The sequence below is a fragment of the Corythoichthys intestinalis genome, chromosome 12 (genome assembly GCF_030265065.1).
Source record: "Corythoichthys intestinalis isolate RoL2023-P3 chromosome 12, ASM3026506v1, whole genome shotgun sequence".
NCBI lineage: Eukaryota > Metazoa > Chordata > Actinopteri > Syngnathiformes > Syngnathidae > Corythoichthys > Corythoichthys intestinalis.
The window spans coordinates 5,362,542-5,384,604 of record NC_080406.1 but is presented as its reverse complement, the minus strand read 5'-3'; the positions used below and the strand labels follow the sequence as shown (position 1 = coordinate 5,384,604).

The window sequence follows — 22,063 nt, the reverse complement described above, 5'->3', positions numbered from 1 at the left end:
GCAAATCTACCAAGACCCGGCCATCCTTCCAAACTTTCTTCTCAAACAAGGAGAAAACTGATCACAGATGCAGCCAAGAGGCCCATGATCACTCTGGATGAACTGCAGAGATCTACAGCAACAACAATCAGTCGTACACTGCACAAATCTGGCCTTTATGGAAGAGTGGCAAGAAGAAAGCCATTTCTCAAAGATATCCATAAAAAGTCACGTTTAAAGTTTGCCACAAGCCACCTGGGAGACACACCAAACATGTGGAAGAAGGTGCTCTGGTCAGATGAAACCAAAATTGAACTTTTTGGCCACAATGCAAAACGATATGTTTGGCGTAAAAGCAACACTGCTCATCACCATGAACACACCATCCCCACTGTCAAACATGGTGGTGGCAGCATCATGGTTTGGGCCTGCTTTTCTTCAGCAGGGACAGGGAACATGGTTAAAATTGACGGGAAGATGGATGCAGCCAAATACAGGAACATTCTGGAAGAAAAGCTGTTGGTATCTGCACAAGACCTGAGACTGGGACGGAGATTTATCTTCCAACAGGACAATGATCCAAAACATAAAGCCAAATCTACAATGGAATGGTTCAAAAAATAAACGTATCCAAGTGTTAGAATGGCCAAGTCAAAGTCCAGACCTCAATCCAATCGAGAATCTGCGGAAAGAGCTGAAGACTGCTGTTCACAAACACTCTCCATCCAACCTCACTGAGCTCGAGCTGTTTTGCAAGGAATAATGGGCAAGAATGTCAGTCTCTCGATGTGCAAAACTGATAGAAACATACCCCAAGCGACTCGCAGCTGTAATTGGAGCAAAAGGTGGCGCTACAAAGTATTAACGCAAGGGGGCCGAATAATATTGCACGCCCCACTTTTCAGTTTTTTATTTGTTAAAAAAGTTTAAATTATCCAATAAATTTTGTTCCACTTTACGATTGTGTCCCACTTGTTGTTGATTCTTGACAAAAAATTAAAATTTTATATCTTTATGTTTGAAGCCTGAAATGTGGCGAAAGGTTGCAAGGTTCAAGGGGGCCGAATACTTTTGCAAGGCACTGTATATTTATAAAGGAAATTTTCACTAGATGACTTGAATAGGTGTTTGGATGACTTTGGATGATTCGTCGTGACCACAGTGTACTGTGATCTCTCATTTTTCGCAGTTAGTGGGGACCAGAACCCGCCGTGATAAGTGAAAAACCGCAAAGTAGCGTATGTTCAATGTATATATTGAGATTTAGCATTGAAAAGAGATACATATAAGACATGGTTTTTCACTTTTTTTCCCCAAAGTGTGATTTAAAAAATGTATATATTATTATATATTTTAATAAATGGTTTTTAAGCACTTAAAATGTAATAATTATGATCAGTTTTAAACATCACTGTCCGACCTTATCTTTTTTAAACAAGAATAAAGTACTGTAGTACAAAAATGCTTAGCTTTATGAAATGCTTCTGTTTACATACCTTGGCTGTGACTCCTGGAGTGGCATGTAGAAATTACAAACTCCTCAAGATCACTTCTAGCGTTTATTGCCACGACACAACATGTCCGGCTGCCTCGAACGCCTCGATACACACAGATTCATTCCAGTGCGCGCTTCCTTGCGCAGCAACTATTTAACAAGTTAAACGATGATTGACGTATGCCACGCATGCGAAGTCCGCTTCTCTGGCAAGATCAAAGACAACCATCTGTCAACATTTGTTAACTTTAATAAGCGAGTACCACAGTGACTAAGGAACAAAGAGCTGGGAGAAGGAGGGAGGGAGGCTGTGCGAGCGCACAAAGTTTGTAGGAAAAAAAACAAACTATCGCACGTCCTTGCGATGGGACTATTGCGCACATTGCGATGGTGATTTTTAAACGATATATCGTTCAGGCTTAGTAAGAATTGTCTTGATGAGAAGCATTGTCTGATGTGCATCATGGCTCGGTCGAAATTGCTCTCTGAAGATCTGCGATCAAGTATTGTTGATTTGTATAAAGCTGGGAAAGTATCCAAAACCATCTATAAAAGTCAGAGAAGTTGTCTACAAATGGAGAGAGTTTGGCACTGTTGCTTCTCTCCCAAGGAGTGGCCGTCCACCAAAGATGACGCCAAGAGCTCAGCGCAGAAAACTCAGAGAGGTAAAAAAGAACCCTTGCGTGTCTGCTAAAGACTTACAGAAATCACTGGCACAGTCCCAGATCTCTGTGCACACATCAACTGTATGTAAAACTATGGCCAAGAATGGTGTTCATGGGCGGACTCCACGGAGGAAGTCACTGCTATCTAAAAAAAAAAAAAACATGTCATTTTGTTTAATGTTCGCAAAAAGGCACTTGGACACTCCACAGAAGTTTTGGCAAAATATTTTGTGGACTGATGAAACCATTGTTGAGTTGTTTGGGAGTAACACACAACGTCATGTGTGGAGGAAAAATGGAACAGCTCACCAACATCAACACCTCATCCCCGCCGCGAAGCATGGTGGAGAGAGCATTATGATTTGGGGCTGTTTTGCTACCTCGGAGCCTGGACAACTTGCAATCATTAATGGAAGAATAAATTCAAAAAATTTGCAGGAAAACCTGAGACCGTCTGTCAGACAGTTAAAGCTAAAAAGAGGATGGATGCTGCAACAAGACAATGAGCCTAGCCCCCAGAACTAAATCAACTTCAGAAAGGTTTCAGAAGAACAAAATACACGTTCTGGAGTGGCCAAGTCAAAGTTTAGACTTCAACCCCATTGGGATGCTGTTGCATGACCTAAACACAGCAATTCATGCCAGACATCCCAGGAATCTGACTGAACTATAGCAGTTTTGTAGAGAAGAATGGGCCAAGATTAGTCCTGATCGATGTGCCAGACGGATCTTCAGGTACAGGAAGCGTCTGGTTGAAGTTATTGCTGCCAAAAGGGGGCCACAAATATTAAATTTGATGGATCGCTTATTTATTTTCCCCCCTTTTCTCATTGTTTGGCATACAATTTTCATTAAAATAAGAAAACCTATAAATGTTTGGGTGGTTTTAGTTAAAGCCGACGCTGTTTTTTTCACCTGTGTGATTTTGACAAAGATCACATTTGATGGCGATTTCATGCAGAAATGTGAGAAATTCTAAAAGGTTCAGATCCTTTTTCATACCACTGTATATATAAATTACAAAATAATAATAATCCCTACCCTTATTTTTCCAGGCCTCTACCCACCAAGAGCAAAGCTGGCCATCCAGAAATATCTCTCCCAGCTGGCAGACAATGAGCAAGTGGAGATATTCGAGCGAGTTCAGGTCAGGCTCACATCCTCTCTGCATTTCCTAATAGCTTTGACTGAGAAATCTGTCAATGGTTTAAATCCGCAGCGACTGAAGCCCAGTTCTGACCAAGAAGAGAACGAACTAGTGATTTTGCATCTTAGGCAGCTGTGTGAAAGCAAGCAGAAGACACACCTCCACATTGGGGAGACCCCTCAAGTGAATATACTTGAATATTTATTAAAGTTTGGATGGAAAAGGCAGAAGAAAGATGATTTCCTTCCTGTTTCTTTTTTAGCAAAACAATTCTACAAGTGACGGTGCAGCCACGGGCAGCCGCTTTAAACTGGACATCCTCAAAAACAAGGCTCGCTCGTCCCTCACCAGCTCTCTGGAGAACATCCTGGCGAGGGTAGGTCCTCTTGATAGCATTCTTTGTTATGTTATTGTGCTCCCTGAGGATTTAGATTGACCTATATCTTTATGCAGAGTAATATCTCAGTCACAACATCCAGGCTGATCTGAGGATCCATTGCCATCTGTTGTTTTTTCTCAAAGCCTAAATAAAAAGGGAGTGCAAACTGCAGCATGAGGACCGTTAGCTTGTAAATACATAAAACTCATTTTCAAATATACTGTATATCATAAATAGGAAAATGGAATTTCTGGAGAAATTGCTACGATAGCTTTGCTTTGGGATCATCATCATCCCCTTCCTGATGATATCAGGTCACTTCATGTCAAAGAAATTGACGCACATAGCCGTCAATGGCATCAGCATGCATTGGCGTCAATGGTATCGACGTGCAAGGGCATCAATGGAATTAGCGTACATGGGTGTCATGTTGTGAGTTTTTGGTGAAATTTTGCTGGAAAATTGGGAAAGTTTGGTGAGAGATTGTGAAGTTTTGGTGAGAGATTGCGAAGTTTTGGTGAGAGATTGCAAAATTTTGGTTAAAGATTGCAAAGTTTTGGTGAGAGATTTTGAAAAGTTTGGGAAGTTTTGGTGAGAGATTGTGAAGTTTTGGTGAGAAATAGTTTAAAGTTTTGGTAAAAAAAAATACATTTTGGTAAAATATTATGTTTTGGTCGGAATTTGTGAATTTTTTGTCATGAATGAATGAAAAATATTTGAAATGTTTGTTGAATCTATTGGAAGTTGGAATCATGTGAATGTGATGAAAAAGGAATGGGACGTTTACCAAGATGAAATATTGAATGTGAAACAGGAAATGAATGGGACATTTTTGGTAAAAAAAATGTTGGTTTTTTTTGGCCAAAAACTGAATAGTATATTTTTATATTTACTTTATTGCTAACGAAAACAACAATGCATCATACTTAACCATATATTTGTGCGCAAAACATAAAAATAAAAATAAATAAAATAACTGGTAGTTGCAGTTTTGGTCAAAGAGGAACACATTCACTTTTAATTGCTAACGCAAGGTTTCCCTTTTATTCAAACGAGCAGAACTTTTTTTTCATGATTATTACATCACTTTTATTTGTTTTTGAGTATTTTAACGATCATATCATAAAAGGGTGATTCTCATAAAAGCTATGCATGATGGTAATGAAGGACATTTACCAAAGCTAGCTTAGATTAGCAAAATGCTACGATGACTCAGTCATTTTTTTCTCATCAACAATTTGAGCTCCCTAATATTTACAGTAAAGTATCTAATTTATTAATTTAGTGCTGCATTGATGAATCGATTAGCTCAGTCATTCAATTAGAAATAAAGCTTAGATTAAAATTTTGCTTCTTCGAGGATTCGTTTACTTAGAGAGACGTTGTAATGGTTTGTTTTGAAAGTGTTGCATTTAGTTTTATTGATTTATGTGGATACACTGCCCTCTTGTGGCAACAATTAATATGCCATAACTGGTCTAACATGGCTGAATCCACCCGCTCCCTTTTAAGACCAACATAAGGTATGTTTTTGTTTGAGCTAATATGTTTGTGGATTTGTTATTTAGTTTTGATTTTGGAGCTTTTGTACTTTTATCCTAAATCCGAAGATAGAATGCAGCATGTGACGCTGCGACCGACTGCGAATAACTGAGGCAGATCGTGCGATGGGCCCCCTGCTCGAAGGCGTTGCGCAGTGGCTGGCCGAATTGACCCGTCAATACCATTATGAAGTCTATGCATCTATGTAAATATCCAATGTTAAGATATGGACAACTGCGGCTTGTAGTTAAGTAAGGCGTATATGTGGATTTATTTCGAAAATGTTGTGAAATTTTGCCGGTGCGACTTATAATCAGGTGCGCTTTATAGTCCAGTCTAGTCTTTCAAGTAAAGATAAACTATTTCAAGTGTATATGACAAAGAGAAAGAGCTTCATTAGAATCATCCATTGAAAATGAACTGAAAATGCCTGTCATGTACCACCACTAATAGTGTTTAGTGTATTTTGTGGTATTGAAAGTAAATACTTTCATTTTTGAATCGAATTGTAATGTCATGTATTCAGCAAAAGTTTTGCATTTTTGTTGATTTATTAAAAGGCTTGATACAATTTAAGATTATGTTGGCTTGAAATGTTATCAATTCCTACTGTTTATCATTTTTAGGGAGCCAGTCGGATGCGAGGCCGTTTGGGCAGCATGGGAAGCATGGGAAGCATGAGCAGCTTTGACAAAGTAAGTGTTCCTTTCAGACGGACTGTAAAATTCCCCTAAGAACCATTCTGGGAACTGTCACCCCTCAGCCCCTCCTTTTTTAGCCCACTTTCTGTGAAAAACGTTTGATAAACGATGCAATCGTAAATGCTGCTGGCTCGAATTCACGCGGGGCAGTCATACCGCTGCTCGCTCACGTGGCTCGGAGGCAGCTAGCAGGCGTTTGTGCGCTGCTGTCACTGTCATGCAGAATGTTGAATGAGAGTACGATGCAGTCTTTCCGACTGCTTCAAAAGACGCGTAGCTTGAAATATTAAACGCAAACAAATACATTGACATCACTCCAAAGTTGTTTTTCCTTTTTTCTTGCAGTATTCCAATGTCATTTCGGTTGCAAGCGCACACATACACATGGACGCCATCTTGCCCCCAAATGTCATCTTGATAAAGCTCTGTGCTGCTATGCATTGGTACCTCAAGATAGGAAATTCATTCATTCCAGAGTGGCTTTCTTATCATTTTTTTTTCGTATAATGAACATGTAAATTGGCTATTTCGTTCCAAGCTCTTCTAAAAACACCACAATAAATTTACTGTCATGTTCTATGATTGACTGTCTTCATTTGCAATGTTTTGCTAGTTTGTTCGACTAATTCTACAGATGTTATCACATGACTACTCGAGCTCTTAGCAAACACGGAGTGCTAAAAGACGAGCCATAGAAGTCATAATATATTGACCGATTAATAGGGGGGCTATCTCCGTCAAAGCCAACCGAGTTGAAACACAGACAAAGAGCCTTTTACGTTGAAAATTCTTGTGAATAAATGCTTAAAGTGCATGTGACACGAAAAAGCATGTTTATTTCATAATACACGCAGTATTTTATGCTCCTGAATGATATGGACCGCTTGGATGTGTGTGGAAGCGATCGCTATATTTATTTAGTTTTTTGAAAATGAGTGACTTCCGGCTTCGGTCTTGCATTGAGGAGGAGGGCGCTGTGACGTGTACGGTTGAAGGCGTCCTCTTCACTTTCCAGCCGTACTGTTGTGTATGAGGACTAAGGATTCAGCTGATTTTGCGGATTAATACGGTTATTTTTCGCATCACGCCAGCCAAACGGCTGCAGAAAAATCTTGCTTTATGAGGGAGAGACGTGTGCGCCTTTTTGGAGTTTCAAAAGGTTCCCATTCACCATGGATATTTGCCAAAACAAGCCCGACTACTGTGGGACCATTGGACTTACGAGGAAGTGAGTAAACATCTTGTATTATGTCAAATACGAATACAGAGATTACAAAGTAAACACTACAAACTTTCTTTAAATAAAGGACTACTTACGTTTGATCATTGATAGGCATGTAAAAAGCTCTCCTCATGCACATTAGCTGCACGTTAGCTGCACAACAACTGCAGCCGCCCTCCTCCGGGGAATGAGCTGTAAATTGCTCTCCGCCGGGCGGCTTGCTGGTCCGCGAAGACAATCGACAACCCAGTCGTCATGTCAAATAATCCGGGCTAGTTATGTGTGATTTTCCGCTTCGAAGACTTTGAAACATCACTCGGTTCGGGTTAGCATGTCGGCTAGCTGTCTTGCCTCTTGGTTTGTTTACATTCTCCGAAGCCAGGAAAGGGAAATGGCATATGTCGGATTTAGGTGTCATAAAATATCGTTCGGGAGGTGCGACAGTAAAGGTGAAGTCGACAGTTTTGACCATTATGGAGTAATTTTGCCATGTCGTCCTGAATAAGTGCATTTTTATTATTTCATATTCCATTTAGCACAAGACTGTTATTTGTCATGACCATGCCATTTATCTAGCAATTGGGGAAAATACTTGGATAAAAAGAATATCCTGTAAAAATATTGAAGTAAAGAGACTGAAACAATGACATTTTGCAGCTCTCTTCGTCGCGTTTTCCTCGTTGTGAATAGTTCCCCCTCGGCGGGCTGACTGGTCCTTCTCAAGGCATTTATCTAGCTATTGGGGAAAAATACTTGGATAACAAGAATATCCTGTAAAAATATTGGAGTAGAGATACTGAAACAATGACATTTTGCGGCTCTCTTCGTCGCGTTTTCCTCGTTCTGAATAATTCCCCCTCAGTGGGCTGAATAGTAAAACCGATGAGCCCAGTCTCCCGCTGACGTCATCCACCTTTTGGGGATGCTAGAGCCCTATAATGGTAGGCGTGGCTAACCGGCAGATTAAAAGACTAATTTCTCGTCATCTGCGCTTTGCTAAATTGTTGTATATAGTCGAATCGTCTCAAAATACGATTCTAATTCACATAATAATGCTATTTAAGACTTTTTTTCTCCTGTCGTATGCTCGTTAAATCACCGAATTCTTTATATATATGGACGAAAAACGGTCTCGATTCTTGGTTAAAAGGAAAACAAAAAAACATGCAGTTAGCATTTATTTTACGTAAATGTCAAATGTGTTGCTAGTCTTTAAGCCACTGTGGCGCCGCCTTATCACCACAAAGAGCTTTTTACGTTGAAAATTCTTGGGAATAAATGCATGAATCCCTGAATTCTTTAGAGATATGGAAATAAAACAGTCTCGATTTTTTGGTTAAAAACAAAGAACCGTGCAGTTATTTTACGTATATATCGCGAAGTATGACGCCAATGCCGTAGCGGTTAATTTCTCCCATTGATTTTTTTCAAAACGTTTCAAAATGCATGCATGGTACGAATAATATAATATTTACTTTGAATCCTCCAACAAATCACTCCTGAAACAATCCTTCCTGTTTGTATGCGGAACAGCTTTCGTACTTTTTCAAACTAAATCCGGCATTGGACCGCTGCGTGAGCGTGAGAATAACTGTGACCGACTGCGAAGCATAACTCAGCCTTAACTGATGCTGGGTGTGGGCAGGCCCCCTACCTGAAGCCGTGGCACAGGGTCTGGGGAAAGTGACCGCGCCCATTTTACGTCCGCAAATCGGGGGCCCAGATGCCGTCTTACCCCCAGGACCCCCCTAAGTTCCGCCCCTGTTCCTTAGTATTTCATGCCAAACAGGAACTCCCAAATCAGAATTTCCATTTCTGCTGAGATCATTCTAATGTCGACTTCCTCATAGTTTTACTTTTGCTGCCAGCTTCCCCGTCAAAAGGAATTGCAGTGTGCAGTGCTTGACCTTGTACCTACTAACCTGTCAGTCAAAACAAAGTGCACATTGTGCTGACACTTAATATTTGGTGCCACTTGTACATGGGAAAAGGAAGAACATGATGCTGCTTTAGTCAACATGTCAGCGCTGTGAGTTTGGTCAGGGGTTGCACGAATAAAGTCACATGACACTGCTGATTAGAATACAATAGATATGGGAGTTGCACCAGCGCAAGTGTGGAAGTGAAGACCACAAGTGAACACAAATGAGTGTGGCCGTGGTTGTTTGTCGAGGTGAGTACTGAACACAATGTTGGAATTTTGATTTTAGAGATTTTCTTAGTTACTGATTTTAAGCAAATAGTGGTGAGATGAGGGGATTTGTAAAAGGTATTGAATTTTTGTCAAGAGTTGAGGCACGCAAATGTGGGACGCACATATTAGTGTCTTTTGAATTGTCAAAGGAGATATATTAACACCATTTTAGGGTATTGTACAAAATTACCATAAACAGAATAACAAGCTATTATTATCATTCTGCTGTGAGTTCATCACTAGTAGGAGGGATGGCAGCAAATGGATTAGATGTCTATGGCTGTCAGGAGCCTCAAGAATGTCCCCAAATGAATAGGAGCAGTGCTTAATTTGTAAATTCTAAGGTGCCGGAACGCAAAGTACATATGACAGCGCAGGGATGACGAGACGGGAACAGGTCCCGGAACATACGCTGAAAATGGTGCTGAAAACAACACGCAAATGTCCACTTGCCATGCTGTGGGACTTAAAAGCCTCAATTTCAGATAATATACATGGTATAAATGTTATGACAACAATTTAAAATATTTTAGGCTATACTCTGCACAGCAAGGGCAATTGCCCACATAACCACAGGTGGGACTTACAGTACACAGTCAGCAATTAGTTTCTCAACAGGTCTAACTTGTAAAACACAAAAAACAAAATAACACAATAAATAACACAAATCTAGCTGATGCCAGGGTACTGGCCTGTTGCTCTGGCTGTTGGTGGTCCACCTGGCCAGCTGCTGCCACGGTAGCAGCCTCCTTCCTCAGCTTGGCTGGCTATCTGTGAACCTGACTAGACAGTAAACGCAACTGTCTTTTTGGCGTGTTGAAATACCGTATGATCCTGGGTGCTTGCTCCCCAGATGGCGCAAATTTCCAATTTTTTTAATTTTTTTTTTTTTAATGTCAGGGCTGTGATTTGTTGGTCGAGCTTTTCAGTGCATCAACAAATCTCTCTTTCAAATGACGTTCATTTTTAATAAACGACATTCACCTCTTGGGATTTGTTCTGTAATGAATTTATGCATATTAATAATTTTTTATACATTTTTGAAAACGTTTTTATATTCTTATTATTTTCTATAGATGAGAGGTGCCGGATCAGCCCAAATAAGTCCTGGAACACAGGGAGGCCAAAATCAAGAGGTGCTGGATCCTGTTCCGGCAGGATCCGGCACAAATTAACCCCTGAATAGGAGGTGACTCAAAATGAACAGGAACTGACTTGTAAATGACCTAAAATGAACAGAGAGTTACCTGTAAAGTCCCACAAAAGACACTCTGGTTTCAGTGCCATTGACAGCGCTAGACGTCCAATCCAATCAAAATGAATTGGATGTTTAGCGCAGTCAATGGCAGCCAGTGAGCTAACGTAGACACTATTCTAATGGAAGATTTTGGTCGCAACCTGTTGGTTCCTTTTTATTTTTCAACAGTGACACCATTCAAAAATTATAAATATAACCTTTTACGCTACAAAGAATCGAAACATAGCACCCTTTTGGATATATTGTCACACCCCTACTTGTTGGTTAAAACCCCACTGATCGAAGCTGATACAAATTTAACATATTTTGCTGAAAAATATTTCACGTAAATATATATATGTACTGAATTTATTAGGGCCGTCAAAATTATCGCGTTAACGGGGGGGGGGGGGGGGTTCGGGGGGGATTATTTTTTAAAAATTTATCACGTTAAAATATTTGACGTAATTAACGCACATGCCCCGCTCAACCAGATTAAAATGACAGCACAGTGCAATGTCACTTGTTACTTGTGTTTTTTTTGTGTTTTGTCGCCCTCTGCTGGCGCTTGGGAGCGACTGATTTTATGGGTTTCAGCACCACATGAGCATTGTGTAATTATTGACATCAACAATGGCCAGCTACTAGTTTATTTTTTTGATTGAAAATTTTACAAATTTTATTACAACGAAAACATTAAGAGGGGTTTTAATATAAAATTTCTATAGCTTGTACTAACATTTATCTTTTAATAACAAGTCTTTCTATCCAACGGATCGCTTTAACAGAAAGTTAACAATGTTAATGCCATCTTGTTGATTTATTGTTAAAATGAACTAATTCAGTACTTATGTACCGTATGTTGAATGTATATATCCATCTTGTGTCTTATCTTTCCATTCCAACAATAATTTACAGAAAAATATGGCATATTTTATAGATGGTTTGAATTGTGATTAATTACGATTAATTCGTATTAATTAATTTTTAAGCTGTAATTAACTCGATTAAAAATTTTAAATCGTTTGACAGCCCTAATATATATTTATATATTTATTTATATACATTTTGGCAATTCATTGGCTCATTAGTTTAATAAGTGTGCTTCTACTAGCATGATCTGTGCTATGGGTTAGCTTAGCAGTTTACGCTTAAATATTAGTGAGTGAACAAATGCAAATTTAAACAGTGTTAAAGGCAATGGATATGTATTCCGTATTTGCCGGAGTAGCGTAGTTTATTTTAAGTACCTGGTAACTGTTTTAGAAGAGTTATTGAAGACAAAATGTATAGTAACTTCTGTGGCATCTTCACCAGCAGGATGAAGAATCCACAGGTGTTTCCCCGCCGGCTTCCCCGCCTCCGTTCCCAGACGATGACCCCGAAGCGGGCCAGCAGTTCCGCAGGCGCGCTCACACCTTTAGCCACCCACCTGTGAAGAAGCGCATCTCCTTCGACGGCCAGACGGGCAACCTGACCAAGCAGGCGCCTTTGCGCAGACAACACTCAGCCACTTTGGAAGCTCTTCAGAGCAGGTAGCATGACGTGAACGCCACCTCTTAGTTGGAAATCCTTTGAAAAGTTAGTTTATTCTGTTTAACATTACCGTAATTTCCTGAATATAAGGCACACCCGTGTATAATGTACACCCCAAATTTACTTGTAAAATCTAGGGAAAATTATTGTACCCGTTTTTAACGCGCACCCTGATTTTAGCACCAATAAATGGAAGAATACAAGAAAACAGAGCTCGTGTACAGATTCAGAAATGTCATTTTACTGACTGGTGAAACACAGCACAAGCATAGCATATTGGTAGTTCAAAACATTACCATAAACTGACAATATTTACAGTAATAATATGATTTGACAACTTCTCCAATTTACCAGAATCTAGGAGAAAACAAAACAGATGTGACTTTTCTTTTAAAGGCTGTTGTATAACTTGCTCGTTTCATCATGATGAATAAATGTTTCTTCCATGGATTGATACGGTAAAATGAAAGTGAGAACGTAAGTGGGAAATCCGAGAGAGCCCATCGCTGTCGACACTGTGACATATTGGCATTCTATGTTATGTTGTTCTATGTTGTGGCACTGGTGGATCCATGCTGCTGTATTGTCATTTCTATGTTGTGATTGTCTATGAGCCAAAGGGCCGCTGAGGCTAGGCAAAAGAGCGCCGCATTTTAGCCAGACTGTCTGCATTTAAGTTCATTGAAAGCAAGAAATAAAACGTTGAACACGGCACTCGAAGTATTCTAGTTTTTTTCAAGACAAGATAAAACAGACACGACAGTAACAATAGGAATAGGAATAGGTTATTTGGGTTAGTTGACGGACACACACAGGAAGTCTGTTGTTACGTTTGTTATGGTCCGAGTTGTGGAGCTGCAAAAAACGTTGACTCAAATGAGTTCAAGAAACTAAATTCTGTGCTTTATGAAGAGTGAAAAAAAGCAGAATTTTACACCGACGAAATCATTCGCCCGATCAGAGTGAAGTATTACCGAAACAAAATGGCGACATCAGGTACCGTAATGGTCGGCAACGGATCGCCGCATACGTTTCTTCAACACAACGTGGCCGTGTCAATTAAAAAAAATCGGTTCATATATATATATATATATATATATATATATATATATATATATATATATGTATATACATATTTCTGTCTCCATCCATGTACCCGTTTATAATGCGCAGCATGATTTTACAAGTTGATTTTGGGGGGGAAAAGTGCGCGTTATATTCGGGAAATTACGGTATTTGTCCACATACGTAAAAAGACTATATAGTCCTGTAGAAGCTAGGAATAGCCTTCCCTATGCTAATTGCAGTCAGAATCAGTTGGTATACTACATAAATTTCCTCAAACGCCAATAAATATCCAAAAATTATGATCTCAAAACAGTTTAAAGGTACTTGCAACCATTGCTGTACCTGTAAAAATACAGTAAAGTAACCATCTTACAGTGTAGTGCATACACATACATTACACATAATGCATGAGCATACCTACAATCATAATAACAATAAATATTACACTATAATGCATAGCTCAGGTGCTAAATTTACGGTGCCTACACTCCTGTTTGGTGTGTGTTTGTGGGGTAACAGTACTGCTTTTTAGGCAGTCAAGCAACATACAGTGGGGAGAACAAGTATTTGATACACTGCCAACCAATGGCAGTGTATCAAATACTTGTTCTCCCCACTGTACATATCAATTAGTGATACAATGGCTAGCGCTGGCTACCCTACCCGCCATAACAATTTTAACTGGCAGTCGTAGATGGCTTTAAGCTATGTTCTGTTGAGCAGTTGCCAAGAATCCAACTCATTATTTGATTATTAATTTAATGAAACTAGTGGGAGACGACACCTTCTGTTATGGGTACTCTTGGATCCCTCTGATGTGGCTCAGTTTTAAAATACAACACAAGAATTTGAATAAAACATTGTGACGATTACTAGATTTAACAAAGGAATTTATCACCCCTTTATTGTACAGAACAATCCAGGTTATATTTTTGTTAACAGAACACTTACGCAGGTCACAAATTCACCAACTATGTAAAGTTATGGTGCCACCACACATGAATTCATGACCCGTGTGAGTGATTCTGTGAATGAAGGTGTATAAAAAGTGAGCCTGACTTGGGAAGCAAAATTTCTTTCGTTAAATCTCGTAAGCACCCCAATTAAAATTAAATCCTACTTAGTGGTTTATCACTTTTCACGGGGTGTTCTGGGCCTGATTAACCGCGAAAAACAAGGGATCACTGTATGTAAATACATGTTAAATTTTTTTTATTTATTTTTTTTACCTCTTTGCTATTTGAAATTTCATAACAAAATTTGGTTTTGTACATTTTGCTGTTTTTGTAATAAAGATGTCCTCATTTGAGGACAGTGGGTTTATCATAAAATAAGATATAGCTATATCTGCTGCTTGGGACCAGAATGGTCAACACACAAAAAATTCGCTCAAACAATAAGTGGTTCTCCTAAAAATCAAAACCTTGCACCAATTTTTTTGCTTTAGTGGGACATGGGCTACTGTTGGAATGGACATGACACTGTAAATGTGATCATCTGTTCGTCTACACCAGGGGTCAGCAACCTTTTTGGTGTGGAGTGCCACTTTCAAATTTTCTTGTCAATCAGTGTGCCACCCCAAGATTAATGACGCACATCCGAATTTCTATATATTCAGCAGAGCTGTAATTTTACTCCAAATAAAAAAAAACATGGACATACATTTGATATGTATAACTACCATTCGTCTTCATCAATTAACTAAAAACTAATGCATATTGTCGAAAATATCAAAACTTGAAAATAAGTGCAACAGTAATAACAGCTGTACAGCTGCACCATTTTATGCAAACATATCACACACACACACACACACACACACACACACACACACACACACACACACACACACACACACACACACACACACACACACCCCAGCATGCAAAGGGGAACAGGTGTGATTCTCAGTGCAGGTCTCTCACAGTACAGAGAGCCTTCAAAGTCAGAACAGCCGACTCTTACATTTTGTCTTGTTCACTAGCAACTTAAACAGTGAATTATATGCACAATCAGACCCGGCTGCAGAAAGAAATTACAGGGGGGGCATGACATTTTTTTGGGGGGGGCACACTTCTTCAATGTAAATTTAGCCGTAACAGTGGCGTTTTTACCCGTTATATTTTCTGATGATAGTGTCAGTCAGTGAAACTGCAGGAGGTGGCAGCGCTATCCCTTCATGTTGACTTTCGGCCGCGTCTTTGTCATGGATTGAGTTCGTCTTTAGTTTCTTGAAAAAGAAAACACGGATGTCCATTGCAATTTGAATTAGCAACGGAGGAGCCGCTCAATCGCCATTTCTGTAACCGGAGCAATCCCTATCCAATCGCAGTACACAATAGCAGGTGTTGTGCCGAAAAATAGCCGCCCCGCGTGAAATGTCCCCCCTGACGGGAACGCTTATTTATAACGCTTTATTGAGGTGAAAACATCAAATGTTTTCATAGACTCGTTACAGTAATGGATTTACGACTGTAAAATCACTTTTAAATAAATAAATTAGACAAAATACTAGTACTTTATTTTACTAACAAATCGTGGACTGGGCCACATAACCATCTTTGAACAGAAATGTATTAGTCTACAGGTTTTCACGACCATATCTCAATGACAATCACACAGTTATGACATTTAGTTCAAGCAGAGTAAAATGATACATATATTCACGGTATAAGAAAATCGTTTCCATGTCCATCGATTGGTAAGAAAAAGCTGTACGAGTGACGTGTGGGCGCTCAACAATAAAATAAATAAACAAATAAATCAAATAAACGCTCAAGAAAGCGTTATAAATAAGCGTTCCCGTCGGAGGGGGACATTTCACGCGGGGCGGCTATTTTTCGGCACAGCACCGGCTACTCAGCCCGCCCCCCTTATCTGTGATTGGCTAGAAATTGCCTACATTCGCTGCTGTGTTTGTGACGACAGATCAAGATAGGATGACTAGAGCAGTGTTTTTCAACCTTTTCTGAGTCACGGGACGTTTTTACGTTGGAAAAAATCTCGCGGCACACCACACCAAAATGTTCCAAAATTACTTTCTGTATAGTATATTTAATTATAAAATAATTTCTCAGTATTTATACTTACTCAGTGTGAAACGTTTAGCAATTAGGCTTGAAAAACTATCAGACAGGGGACTTGAGCAATGCATTTAAGCACATAAGGGCTAGTAGGTAGTATTAACGTCTCTGCCACAGTTTGGGACTTTTGGGATTTAGCAACAAAGTAACTGGCTTTCAGGGCGTTCTTATTTACCTTTGTAGTTTTCCTCAGAAAAGTTGCCCATTTCTCTGTGTTTTCACGAAGGCGTACAAAATAATCCATCGACTTGTTCTGAAGCGACGGGGGTTCATTTGGAGATGAGTTTAAGCTTGTATGGCGCCATGGCGCTAGATAGCCGCTCGTGTCGCGTTCAAGAACTGCTCGGATTTCTAGGTATCTCCGACCTAGCTGTCCTCGATAATGTGTTGGAATAAAACAAAGAGGGAGGATAAACGGTCGTCACATATGGATAAAATGGAAAGGACACTTTTGTATATATCGACACTTGACGAGTCAAATAATGAACAGTAGAAGTGCTGGGGTCCACATTGTTTCGGAGAGCAAGGTGGCTGACGGCTAGAAATCCGAGCAGTTCTTGAACGCAACATGACTCATCTGCACACAACCGAGAACTTTTTCCACATTCCTTCCTTCCTTCCTACTGCAACTTTGCCCGACGATGTTAAAAAAAAGCGACATTGGATAATTTCTCGCGGCGGCGGCACAATCGATTGAAAAACACTGGAATATAGGGTTCATTCTCCCCGTGTGTATGTGTTTTTGTGGAAGATTTAAAAAAAAAAAAAAAAATTACACAGTACAGTTTAATCGAGCTAGGGCGGGCACAGCCGTCCCTCAGGGCGGGCACGGCCCCCTAATGCCCGCCCATGCCGCCGGGTCTGTGCACAATTTTAGATTTTATATAACAAATATAAAAGATACCTACTTTAATGTGTTCCTTGGCCCTGATTTCTATGATTTTTCATGTTTTGTCTCGTAGTGGCATTTGACACTTGTTGTGCGACACACAACTCTCTTGAGGCATAATGCACAAAAAGAGCTACCAGAAGTAACCAGGCAACCAGTTGTTACCGGTATCCCCAAGGGGCCGCTGTCCCCGACAATATGATCGGCTTGCTAGTTAAGCGTAGAAGAAGAATTGAGCGTCTGGGCGAGAAAAAGAGAGGGAGCGAAGGAAGGTGTTGCGAGAGAGCGGAGAGCGCTGTGAAAAGGAGAGAAGAGGCTGTGTCCCCCGCTGGTTTTTGTTTTGTTTAATAAGTCTCCAGTAAAACGCCATCCAACGCGTCACAGTGTTTTTATACACATTGCCACCTCTCCGAAGTAAGCACCTGACGAATCGACGGCAACAAGCCACGTATAATCGCCGGTCCACTCCATACTACAGTGCAAGCATCGCTTCACCCGCTGCCCTGACCTGACGGCTGGCAATCGGGGTCCAACCGGAGTGTTGCGATGCGCCGGGACAGGGGTGTACAGCCCCGTATCTTAAGCGACCAGCCTCCGCGCCGGGGCGAGAGTGTGACATCGGGATCTCAATTCAAAGTTAAAGCGACGGGGCTCCCGGCGCGGACGCCGGCGATTCGCCGGCTGTCTACTCGCTTACTGGCCCGCCGGCCTCCACGCTGGGGCTTGGAGTAACAGTACCAAAAAGTGCAGATTGGTAACACTGTGTACTTCCACCAGCTGTCTGACTGGTTGGCTTCGTGACACGTTAGTAGTAGTAGTTAGTAGTAAAAAAAAAAAAAAACGACGAGCGCAGGAATCGAGAAATTGAAGAGCTGGAAGTGTGCTCAAAATCCATAATTGTTTGCAAATAACGCTATAGGCAGAGGGGTCGGGAGGGACGCTCCTGTAAAGCCCTAAATAACAGGGCGTGCAACTAAAAATGTCTTAATTTCAGGTTTAAAAAAAAATAAAAACATGTTTTTTTTTTTTTTATTATTTTGCCATGCGCTCGCGTGTCACTGGTTAACCCTTCGCGTGGCAGTGCTGACACGCGTGTCATAGGTTGCCGACCCCTGGTCTACACATTGAATTTTCCCGGTTACAGAAAATTTGATAAAATTGAGTCCAAATTCAGAAATTCATAGAAGAGGCATATGGTCTGCATACAGTGTAGATATTTAGCCTGTTAGCTAATTATCTAGTGGCTATGGTAAAAAAAAAAAATGCTTCTTTTACTTGTAATAAATTCTTACGGAGCCCCTAAAGGGACATCGACAGAATTAAAAAGAGTTTAAGCAATTTGATGCGCACCAGATTGTTTGTCGTGCGCATGAGAAACCAGCTGATAAACAAACCCAGCAGACTTAAGCTATGCAAGTTAGCCAATTGTTGTAAACATCAACAATAAATAGCATTTAAGCTAGCTGACTTTTGCTATGCAAGCCAGCCAATTGTTCTAAACATTAGCATTAAATAGCATTTAAGCTAGCGGACCTTTGCTATACAAGTTAGCCAATTGCTGTAAACATTAGAATTACATGGCATTTAAGCTAGTGGATGTTTGCTATGCAAGTTAGCCAATTGCAGCAATGCAACAATTGGCTTGATTGGCAGACGTCCACTAGCTTAAATGCTATATAATGCTAATATTTACCGGATAGATTGCTTAAATATATTTCATTTCTGTCAATGTCCCTTTAGGGGCTCTGTAATTTGATCAGAATAATTAGCAAATTTGACACTTGAACTTTGAATCAAATTAAATAATCTCAGAATTAGCGAACTACTTCAACCCAATCAAAACTGTTAAAAAAAATTACTCTGCAGGTTTTAGTTAACTAATTGTTGTAAACATTAGTATCATAGAGCGTTTAAGCTAGCGGACTTTTGCTACGCAAGTTAGCAAATTGTTGTGCCATTACACTCACCCCCCGAAAACCTTTGCTGCCGATCCGGGTCACGGCACCAATGTAACCGGTTGTTTCTGCGCCGCACCTGCGTTCTGATCCCACCTCGCTCAGGTCAAGACTCGAACCCCGCTGCACGACGCGTCCATTCGGGAGGCGGAAACACTAACCGCTAAGCCATAAGCATTATATAGCATTTAAGCTAGCAGACCTTTACTATGCAAGTAAGCGAGTTGTTGTAAACATTAGCATTATAAAGCATTTAAGCTAGCGGACTTTCGCTATGCAAGGTAGCCAATTGTTGTAAACATTAGCATTAAATAGCATTTAAGCTAGCGGACCTTTGCTATACAAGTTAGCCAATTGCTGTAAACATTAGAATTACATGGCATTTAAGCTAGTGGATGTTTGCTATGCAAGTTAGCCAATTGCAGCAATGCAACAATTGGCTTGATTGGCAAACGTCCACTAGCTTAAATGCTATATAATGCTAATATTTACCGGATAGATTGCTTAGATATATTTCATTTCTGTCAATGTCCCTTTAGGGGCTCTGTAATTTGATCAGAATAATTAGCAAATTTGACACTTGAAAGACTAGTTGGAACTTTGAATCAAATTAAATAATCTCAGAATTAGCGAACTACTTCAACCCAATCAAAACTGTTAAAAAAAATTACTCAGCAGGTTTTATTAAATCGTGTCATTTTTAGATTTTTTTTAAACATAAATGTGCTGCTTTCGTTCATCGAACTCTGATGTAAAGGTTACGTTTTGCAGTTATCTTTACTGGAGAAGCGTTGAGCAGATTTTGACCCCATTTCATTTATTTAAATAGGTGTAAATTCGTGTAGACACCACAAGAGGGTGCTGACAATGTCCGCAAAGTTGTCCAAGGTTTAAAAAAATGATGTTTAATGGGTCTTAAAGGCAGAAATCTAATGTCCTCAAACGAGTACGCAGGGTCTCAGGAAGTTAAAGGTTTTTCACGGTAAAGCACAGTAGCTGTATTTCATAGTTATTCAAATATTTCACATTATTCTATATTTGAAGCACTTTAATCCTCTTCCCTACCTCCATCACTTTGCTCATAACCAATGACGTAACTCGCTTCTGAACGTCCGCCCGCTTCTCTTCGCTTTCAAAAGTGTATAACGTGTTTGTTTTCCATGTGCGGCGGGTCACGCAGTCCCAGGGCCGCTTCGAGAACGCGCAGTTTATCGGAGAGCCAGTCCTTCACCCCCCCCTCCTCCTTCTCGGCTCCCACTTTCCTGAAGAGCATTTACCAGGGCTCGCTGGGTTCCCTGAGCTCGCTGACGGACAGTGGGAGCATCAAGAGGTGAAGGGATGACGCCTTTTGTTGGAGTTTTTTCGTTATTTTTTTGACGCCGTCATTTCAGTTTATATATACTTGTTGGCTGTCCAAACCTTTTTAACACCCAGGTTTTATTTTTTTGTAGTCTTTTGCTGCCTATCAGCAGTACTTCTTTCCATACGTCCCCGTTGCTGCTCTTCCTGTTTCGTTCTGAAGTTGAAGGGGACGCTGTCGTGCCCGCATGTGGATGTCAAGCTCTTCCGTGCACGGCTAAACTAAAAAAAAGTAACCTGATTTGGAGCTGTTTGCTAGGGGTGGGAACGTCTGAGTAGCTCAAGATACGATTTGCGATTCAAGGCTCACGGTACGGTGCATATCGATAACCTTTTGGTCTACAAAGTATCATGAAATATCACTCTTTCGATATACAGGTGTTGTCACAGCCCTACCGACTAGAGCGTGATTTTCTGCTTTGCAAAGTAAAGGTTAATGTTTACATTATTAATGGGATTTGTTGGAGCTCACCGTAGTCAAATGTCACTTCCACGCCGAGGCGATCATCCTTGTTATTTCGTTGAATAAATCATGATTTTAATTCCCTCATCTCATCTTTCAAAAGCTACCTTTAGGACCGCACCCAAAAGTCACACAACGTTATCAAATAATGGTCAAATATTCATCATGTGTGAGAAATTCTTAATTACAAGGAATTGAACGGAATCTAAAAACACATACCGGTACTTTTTTTCCAATGTAATATATAGTTTCTGATGATACATTGTCATATTAAGAGTTTTCCAGTAAAAATCTGAACATAGCTAACCTTAAATCTTCAAATATTTATTTATTTTGTCTGTGTATTACTGCTTATTTATCAAAATGCTGTTTTATTTAAGACCCAAAATTTGATTCTGCCCTTTTAATGCTGATATTATTTTTTTCCACAAAGTTTACTAAGAACACAATTTTGAAATATTTCAATTGGGTAGAGATAGGCAATGAGGACCGGGAAGCAAAAGCAAAGATGTACTTAATGAGTTTTTAAACTCAATTCAATTCAGTTTAAACTCCAAAGGACATAATGAATAGATCAGTGGTTCTTGACCTGGGGTTGACTGAACCCCAGGGTTGCGGTGAGTAAGTCACATGCATCTCTAAATCTGTAAATAAAACAACAACAAAAAACATTTCACATAAAACTTTGACGTACAGTATTTTACGGGTGCATATTGCTGCCACCCAAGAAATGAAAAGTCCACTATCTCGTGTTTGCATGATGTTATTATATTTTTACATGGTAATTATCACGTTTTCCATGCTAGTTATTACATTTTTACATGATAAGTGTCACATTTTTCCATAATAGTATAACGATTTTGCAAAATAGTCACGTTTTTGCATGATAATCAAATTTTTGCATCATAGTTATCACGTTTTTACCTGTTATTTACCACGTTTTACATGCTAGCTATCCTGTTTTTACATCATATAATTATCCAGTTTTTACGTATCATGTTTTTAACACGATAGTCAATTATCATGCTTTTACATGATAACTATGATATTATTACATCATTACTATCACGTTTTATATGCTAGTTATCACGTTTTTACATGATGAGTGTCACGTTTTTACATGATAGTTTTTTTATGATTATCATGTTT

The 22,063-nt window shown here is 39.8% G+C and overlaps 1 protein-coding gene across 5 annotated transcripts in view; it reads left to right on the top strand.

The window, feature by feature from the left end:
- Positions 1–22,063, top strand: part of tbc1d4 (TBC1 domain family, member 4) — a 94,805-nt gene that overhangs the window by 38,027 nt on the left and 34,715 nt on the right. The window contains exons 8-13 of one of the 5 annotated variants that reach the window (XM_057852083.1): positions 3,195–3,286; positions 3,359–3,469; positions 3,549–3,662; positions 5,834–5,902; positions 11,882–12,096; positions 20,273–20,422. In XM_057852083.1, coding sequence (XP_057708066.1) covers positions 3,195–3,286; positions 3,359–3,469; positions 3,549–3,662; positions 5,834–5,902; positions 11,882–12,096; positions 20,273–20,422 — 751 coding nt within the window. Of the gene's footprint in view, positions 1–3,194; positions 3,287–3,358; positions 3,470–3,548; positions 3,663–5,833; positions 5,903–8,054; positions 9,304–9,784; positions 10,514–11,878; positions 12,097–20,272; positions 20,423–22,063 lie in introns of those variants that run through there. The other 4 variants (XM_057852082.1, XM_057852084.1, XM_057852085.1 and 1 more) reach the window with 4 other exon arrangements.